The sequence below is a fragment of the Bacillus rossius genome, chromosome 7, assembly GCF_032445375.1.
Source record: "Bacillus rossius redtenbacheri isolate Brsri chromosome 7, Brsri_v3, whole genome shotgun sequence".
NCBI lineage: Eukaryota > Metazoa > Arthropoda > Insecta > Phasmatodea > Bacillidae > Bacillus > Bacillus rossius.
In genome coordinates, this window is record NC_086335.1 from 16380824 (window position 1) to 16389725 (window position 8902).

The 8902-nt window shown below is 40.6% G+C and overlaps 1 protein-coding gene across 1 annotated transcript; it reads left to right on the plus strand.

Annotated features, from left to right (window-relative positions):
- The first annotated feature begins 5491 nt into the window (after positions 1 to 5491).
- LOC134534407 (uncharacterized) lies at positions 5492 to 8440 on the plus strand. The gene is made up of 3 exons (XM_063372872.1): positions 5492 to 5554; positions 6621 to 6707; positions 6884 to 8440. The coding sequence occupies exons 1-3, from the start codon at positions 5492 to 5494 to the stop codon at positions 8438 to 8440; spliced, it is 1707 nt and encodes a 568-aa protein (XP_063228942.1).
- Positions 8441 to 8902: the final 462 nt, after the last annotated feature.

The window sequence follows — 8902 nt, forward strand, 5'->3', positions numbered from 1 at the left end:
ACATATTTTGCTGGCGGATTTTTTCTTTGATTATCGCTTGAAGGTCTGAATAAACACCGATCATATTTGCGGCCCCGTCGTATCCTTAAACTCGAACTTTAGAAACATCCGAGACTCCTCCAATTATACTTAGTACAGTTTTTTTTCTAAATATTCTGATTTTTGGCTTTCTACCTCAGTAAATCCACAAAAAGCTTCTTCTGTACACAACTTTACTGGCTTTTCTTCATAATCAGTTTTTTTTATTGTCACATAGCGAAACACTATGCTTAACTGATCCATTTTTGCAATGTCTTGAGTTGTGTCAAAAACAAAGTTACAAAGGGGCTTTCCTGAAATTTATCCTTAATTTGTTTTCTTTTTTCGTTGGCAATGAGACTGATCAATTAATTTCGAATTTGAGGACTGAGGTAGTTGACACTTCGTTTGAGTTGTTTAAATAAGTCTGCTAGGACTTGGTCATATCTAGCCAACAAGTGAATTATTTCAAGGAAATTTCCATTGGATGCAGTATCGTCAACTGACACCCTATGCTCTCTCAGTGGCAAGTCATTAGTAGCTAAAGTTATAATTACGTCTACAAGGTGTTTAGCACTTTTCTCTAATAATCAGCAACTTTTTTAATCTCTTCTAGATTTTCACAGTCAACTGTTGGACCCATTTGCCAGCGAAAGTATATTTCACTTGAAATTGCGTGACTGTGTGATTGTTCTGGTTTGTTATGTTTCGTCCTAAATGTGCCCAATCAGATGTACCTTTGGTAAACCCTACTTAACTACAAGACATATCAAAAAGCCAGCAAGGTTGACGGTAGCAAACATTTAGGACATTTGAATAGCTTAACCAACTACTTTTTACTTTTAATTGGTTGTTTTTTTTTATATTTCTGAAAATACCATTTCTCATAAAACCCCATATTTTTATATCTTCCATCTTGGTCTTTCGGGAATGGACCTTTAGGGTGATGAGGACCTGACTTTATTATTAACCTGTTTTGTTGAGAAGTGAGTGTTTCTTCAAAGTTTCCTTTATCACATGAAATAATCTCATAACATCCCGTTTTTCACCAATCTGTTCACACTCTACCTTTTCATTTGCAATCTCAACTGTGCCATTGGGCCCTTGAACAACCACAGACTCGCACTCTAAGCTGGTGATGGAAACAGGGGGAACGTGTGAAGTAGCCGATATCTTAGTCTGTGTTACTCCTTCATTATCTCCAGAAAACTGTTGTTTATTTAACGCCTCACTTGTTTTCGAAAAGTAACACGATAATTTTTTTTTTGTCTTCTTTAGTTTTATTAGTACAGCATTTTGTTTCACTTTCCTTCGTTTGCGGAATTCTGCACCACTACACATCTTTGACATTGTAACATTGAAATATAACGAATTATTACCCACTATTACAATATATAGGTAACTTACTCATGTAACCGCGGTTTAAAACTAAATTGCACTTACTGTATACAAGACCAAATAAAGGAACAGCAAAGCAATCGCTAAGATCACAAAATTGCCGTCACTGATGACTCACTAGCCACTCACTTCACAAGACTGAGAACTAACGTGTAGTTCGTTGAACGAGTGAAAACCCTACAGATGAGATGCGCAGTAGCAATAGCCTAGTACGCATGCGCCGATAAGTCGCCAGACGGCATCGCGGCGACGTGGCTCAGTCTACATCCAAACCTTGACAATACTTTTGGTGAGGATTCAGCTACAAATATTATACTTTATCACAATTATTTAATTTATAATATTTAGTTTATTAAAGAGAATCCTGATTGAAGAAGAGCCAACTTTAATGTTATATAAATATCCGATATTTGCAATAGTTACAATTATTTTCTCCAAGAAGTTCCCCCCCCCCCTACCGAGACAGCCCAGAGCCTTCCGCCATGGAGTGACTTCTCCACTCGCTCCACTGTCGGTACTCAACTGGCCACCATGCTGATGGGCATGCAGAAGGTATAACCCCCCGGGGTCAACAATATTATATATATATTAGCAACAGCATTTTGACGTGACAACGTCTAATCAGTCGATGAACGCCTGTTGCTCGGACGAAAAAGTGTCCCGTAACGCACATTGTCCCATTACGCTGTGTCCCGTTACGCTCATTGTATGCTTGCGCCGCCTTTATCTCTCTTCCACTCGATTGGAACAACCATCGATTTGACGGGGCGAGGGAAAAGTACCATAATGGAAAACTACCATAAGGGTCGTTTTCCCCTTGGCCTTTTCGAAACAGGGGGGAAAATTACCATATTGGAAAACTACCATAGGTTAAAAGGACGAGGGGGAAAACTGCCATATTTTCGTATACACTCCATGGAAAAAGTACCACAGCTTTGCTCTCAGAGTAGTGTATAGAATACTTCGCTAGGAAGCGCTGGCAACACCAGCAGTTTATTTGGTTCACTTAAAAGTCTACAGATAGCACTTCTGATGGCGAGTTTAAGAAACCCGTCGTGTAAATAAATATTGTAGTTTTCCATTATGGCATTTTTACCCCCTGTTCCGCGGAGGCCGAGGGGAATTCTGCCATTATGGTAGTTTTCCATCATGGCATTTTTCCCCCCTGTTCCGCGGAGGCCATGGGGAATTCTACCATTATGGTAGTTTTCCATTATGGCATTTTTCCTCTTGCTTCCAAGGTGACCAGTGGGAAAAATTCCATTATGGTAGTTTTCCATTATGGCATTTTTCCCCTTGCATCGAAGGGAGCCAGGGGTAAAACTGCCATTATGGTAGTTTTCCATTATGGCATTTTTCCCCCTATTTCCAGGGGACCAGGTGGAATTTTCCATTATGGTACTTTTCCCCCGCTCCCGTGGATGGCAAGGGGAAAACTACCATAAGGGAAAAGTACCATAAAGGTTAACTAAAAAATTTCTTATTAACTACAGTATTCATCTGTTAATTCAATATATATAATTTTTAATACAGTTATGTGTACAATTCTATACATAATTATTTATAATTATGTATATTTAAAATTATATAGTCAAATTTCTAATTCTCTAGCTAACTCGATTTTTTATTATAGTAAAACCAGAAATATTATTTTATTAGTAAGTGTTTAGTGTGAAATTTATAAATCAAGCTAAATGCTTAAACCAGAAGTCTACCTATGTAATTGGCTTCCATTTTCTTTCCTTTTTTAATCTAAGTGTTGGTAATTAATTATAATAAAATTAAACATATCGCTGTTGGCAATCAAAGTTTCGTGGCTTACAACCCACCAACTTGTAACTATAACCATAGGTAGGCTGGCTTTTAAGGGAAAATATTTGCAGGCAGAGTAAGATATAAAATTTAAGATTTTTATAGAAATGTTTCTGAGGGGAAGTGTGGTCGCACACGGAATTAATTTTTTTTTCACAAATATTGGGTCAAAACCATTTTTTTTACGTCTATCCGTGGACAGTTATTATTATGTTATTTTACGTGTTCTTAGATTAAAATTGCCATGTATGAAAGTTAACGCATTCTTTAACACTGCTTATAATGGTCTTTAACATGTGTTTAAAAAAGTAATTACTCTATAATTACGCATATTATGTGGCCGTTTTTATTTATCTAACTAATAAGGTTAATATTTATTAAAAAATAAACAAAGAAAAATTTATTTCTGTTAAAATATTTAAAATAGATAGGAAACAATAGATGTAAGATAATTCAGGGGTATGGGGAATGACCCTTCTCCCTTCGACTAAACCCTACATTTCTTGTATGTGCACTTATTAATAAAAACTACCTTGATATATTAGTGCTCTTCATTCATATGGCGAGGTTCATGATTTCTGTATGAGCCCCCGGCATGACTAAAATATATGAACACAGAGTCGGTACCAAATAGTTTGGGACTCACTATCATTATGTCATAAAAATCGGCGCAAAATAGTGTGGCCTAAAATTTTAACTTTACTTTCGCTTCCGAAAACCGCGGGAAGGTTAAAATTCAATAGAATAGTTTACGTTAATTTTGCCCATTATCTTTCGGTAGGCTTTAAAAATCAAACTCAATTGTTTAATAAAATTGTAATGCTACCGACTTGGTTTCGCTTATGTGGTAAATGCAACGAATTTTAAATGGAGATGTCATGACACAAAGTTGAAGCACAATTTTGACTATAGAATTCGGCCTTTGTGTTTTCAGTGATAAGTGTTGGAAGTAATGTATTTCTGAGCACTAAAATTATTATTTTTGTTAGTACATATTAAATAAAATAAAAAATACCTATTGCAATACTTTCATTATACTCCAATTTCCAAAATAATCCAGTTTATTTACCTCTCGAATAAATGTGGTTGTAAATGTTTTCCATAAATTTTTGTTACGAATTGCAATTTCAAACTAAACGAGGTATGAGTGAAATGTTACTTTATATCGTTCTCAGACACTGCAACGAATGTCTGTCATTCAGCTAGTGTTTTTGAGGTTAGTATAACCTGGCTAGTAACCGTGGCTGCTAGGATACCGTACCTACAAGTCTTTAATTTGTGGATAGTTACATGTTTCTTCGGGTGTTTGGACTTGTAAATATTGTGTCTAATTTAGTGTATAGTGTTTGGAAACATTTGAATGTTGAAATTCCCGCGCTGCTTGCTAGCAGCGCCAAGTTTTTCAAGTTGGCTGCCTGCCAAGGTGGGTAGCCCTGCAGCTTCCGGCAACGAAGTAACAGTTGTTGTTGAACCATCATAGCGGTAAGTTGTGCTATCGTGCACACTTGCTGCCAATCGAGTTGTTCGCGAGTGAATCGTTATTAATTGTTTCTTTAAAATGGATTTTACAGTCTTGTACGTCTCTAGACAAAACATTTGGTCCTCCGGGCCGGATCGTTCCGGTTTTTTATGGTGTTTGAAACGTGATTCGTGTGCACGTGGTAAACAATCACAATTAGTTCATGTTATTTCGTGCGCTATCTTTCGTTATTTAGAGTATTTTCATGGTCAATGTCTCTTCGGCAACGTGTTTTAGAAGAAATTCGCAGAGATTTGGCGATCTAAGAAGCTGTTATATTTTCTTTGTTTTCGTGGAATATATTTCGTGTTGGGGTTATGTTGTATTATTTATCGGCATCTGCTCATGTTTTTCGTTGCGTTAGGTGTTTTTGCTGGATATAAATTTTTATTTGCTGTGTATAACTTTGGTTATATTGTTCTTCGTTGTGTTTATTTCTTTGTTGTGCCTTTTTAGTTATTTCGTCCTTTGCTTCTGTGTGTGACCATGGCAGATATAGGCTCGGCACTCGTGCGTATCCGACTAGCAAAGGCTCGGCTCAAACTTGCTGTCGACCTGTCTCAAAGTGTTGTTGACGATGTTTCTAAGCAAAGTTTGTTTCGGGCCACAGTTCGTTATCTACCCCAAGTCCGTGATAAGTTCGAGGCGGATTTTGTGGTTGTTGGGGCAACACAAAATTCTGACATCAATCTCTCAGAAGTTATGGCACGTATGGACGATTTCGAAGATAAATATTTTGAAGTCATGGCGACGGTAAGTGCCCTGGAGGGGTGTTCGATGGAGAACTCAACATCGTCAAGGCCCAAGGTGAGCAATTCTAGGGTGGCTTTACCAAAAAAAACGCTTCCTAGTTTTGAGGGTAGCATTAAAAATTGGCCTGACTTCTCCAACCTATTTTGCACTCTCGTTGCTAACAATAGTGACCTTTCATCTGTTGAGAAACTGGCTTATCTTAAGACTGCTCTCAGTGGTGAACCCCTCAGCATGATTCAGGCCTTTCCCATGCCTGAAGTAAACTTTGATGTGGCTTGGAAACTACTTGTTGGTAGGTACGAGAACAAGAGGCTCTTTGTGTCGGTTCATGTGGAGGCTTTACTTCAAGCACCCTCTGCATCAGCTGACTCTCCCAAGGCATTGCGCCAACTGTTGAACACTGTTACAGAGAATGTGTCTGCACTTAAGGCCTTGTCTGTCCCTGTAGACCAGTGGGATCTGATGCTGCTGCCCATTCTATGCAAACGGTTGGATACTGCCTTAGAAACACAATGGGAAATGACATTAACAGACGAGTTTCCCACTCTTAGTAGTTTCACTTCGTTTCTTGAGAAAACATTGTCGTGCTCATGAGGCTGTGATAGCTTCCCATTCTAGGAGTTCAGGAAATCAGGTTCCCAAACAGATGGCTCAAGGGTACCAAAACAGCTGGAGGCAGTCTCGAGATAAGTCTGTACACACATTAGTAAGTTCTCCACAGTCACAAAGTTGTCTCTTGTGTAGTGACATTCATGTGGTTAGGTCATGCCCTATCTTCTCGCAGGGTAGCCCAAGGAACGATATGCAATAGTAAAGGAGCATAAGTTGTGTCTGAATTATCTTTCCCCATCACATCGATCAAATTGGTGTCCATCTAAGACATCATGTCATCATTGTAAGGCATATCACCATTCCATGCTGCATTTTGGGGGTCAGTGATCAGATGAAAACTCCATCCCATCCAACTCAGACAAGGAACCACATTCATCTGACTCTAATCCTGCCACTGTTGCAGTAACTGCTGCTAAACCTACCTCAACAACAACAATATTGTTTTCAACTGCTCAAGTGCAGATTTTTTATCGTTCTGGTGTGCCTTGTGTTTTACGTGCTTTGCTAGACACTGCCAGTCAAGCCAGCTTTATCACCGAACAGTGCCTACAAAAGCTCCGGCTGGTTCGCAGACAGGCCCATCTTCCGATACATGGTTTGTCCAGTACACCTGTGAATGTTGCTAAATCCTCCACATCAGTTGTCATCTCCCTAGTGGGCAATCCAGATAATCAGTTTGCTCTGGATGTATTTGTGTTACCACACATTACCAATAACTTGCCGAGTGCCAAACTTTCATCGTATTTGCGTCGATAAGTGGCTCATCTGAAGCTTGCTGATCCTTCTTTCGACACCCCTGGTCCTGCTGACCTGCTTATTGGTGCTGACCTATTTCCTCTTCTCGTAACTGGAGGCAAGATTGAAGGGTCTCCAGTGGCTCTCGACTCTGTTTTGGGATGGATTCTCATGGGAAAGGTGGACACCAAACTTCCACCATCCCGCCTGGAATCGCATTGTGTCACATTGTTTACTTCTTACCCTCCATTAGATGATGTTGTACGAAAGTTCTGGGAAATTAAAGAATTCCCACATGTAGAACACAAGTCTCCTGAGGATGTTTGTTGCGAAACCATGTTTGCCGAAACTCATATCCGAAATGAAGAAGGCCGATATAGTGTGTCCCTGCCATTTCGCCACTCGAGACCTGAGTTGGGCACCTCTAGACCTCAAACTGTAAATAGGTTTATGCGCCTAGAGAGATGCTTGAAAGGTGACTCAAAGCTCAAACTGATGTACTCAGAGTTCATGGAAGACTATCTTGTCAAGGGTCACATGGAGAAAGTTCCAGATGATCAGATTAATGTGACTCCAGCATATATCCCCCACCAATGTGTCGTGAAGCCGGAAAGCTCAACCACAAAGCTGCGGGTAGTGTTTGATGGGTCTGCTAAGAGCTCATCCAGTGTCTCATTGAATGACACACTGCTAACCGGTCCCAAGCTGCAAAGCGACATTTTTGACCTACTGTTGAACTTTCGGCTACATCCCTTTGTGTTCATAGCAGATGTTAAACAAATGTACTGTCAAATATCTGTTCTGCCCCAGCACCAGGACTACCAATGCATTGTTTGGCGCTTCTGTGATTCGGAACCTGTGCAGGATTATAGATTGAAGACGGTGACATATGGCGTCTCCTCAGCTACGTTCTTTGCCCTTCGAACTCTTCAACAACTGGGGGTCAATGAGAAAGACCACATTCCAGCTGCCTCAAGAGTTTTGCAATTCGATGTGTATGTCGATGATGTGGTCACCAGTTCTCACTCTCTTAAATCTGCTCTGGCCATCAAAAAGGACCTTCTTGCTCTTCTTGCCAAAGGGGGCTTCAAATTGAGGAAGTTCATGAGCAACCATTCACCGCTCATAGACTGGCTTCCACCTGAAGATGTTGATATGCCCCAATCATTTGATTTGGATCCTGAGAGTCAAGTTGTGGTCAAGGTCTTAGTACTTCAATGGAACCCAGTCTCGGACACCTTCTCCTATGTTATCCGAGGCCACTCGAGTCTTGTTACGAAGAGGAGCATCCTTGCCAACGTAGCCAGAATATTTGATCCTCTAGGATGGCTTACTACACTGTTAATGTTTGCAAAGCATCTATTGCAGCTGTTGTGGGTGCGGTCAATTGACTGGGATGATCACGTCCCCCCTGATATTGTTTCTCAGTGGGATAATTTTAGCCACGAGCTCCCTCGTTTGTCCTCCATTGCTGTCACTCGATTCATTAAGGGTCCAGAAGGCTCTACCTATCAACTTCATGGTTTCTGCGATAGTTCTGAGATTGTTTATGCGGCCGTGGTGTACCTGCGCATAGTGTGCCCGGATAATTGAACCATCATTCGTCTGCTGATAAGTAAATCCAAGGTTACACCAGTCAAAAGCCAAACCTTACCTCGTCTGGAGCTTTGTGGAGCACTACTGTTGGCTCGTGTGCTCAACCATGTGATTGCGACTTACCAAGAAGTGTTGCCTGTATCTTCCATCACAGCCTGGACAGACTCACAAGTGGTTTTAGCATGGATTAACTCATCTCCTCATCAGTTGAAGACTTTTGTAGCTAACCAGATAAGCGAACTCCAAGAGATTACCCGCCCCAGTTGGTAGAAACACGTACCATCAGAGTTCAATCCTGCTGACTGTGCCTCTCGTGGTCTCTTCCCTCTTCAACTATTGGATCATCACCTGTGGTGGACTGGTCCACCGTGGTTAATAGAGTCACCCGGACAGTGGCCTTCCCAGTCACCAGATGCAGTGGAAGTGGATCCCGCCGTGATGGTCACCTTGACCACTGTA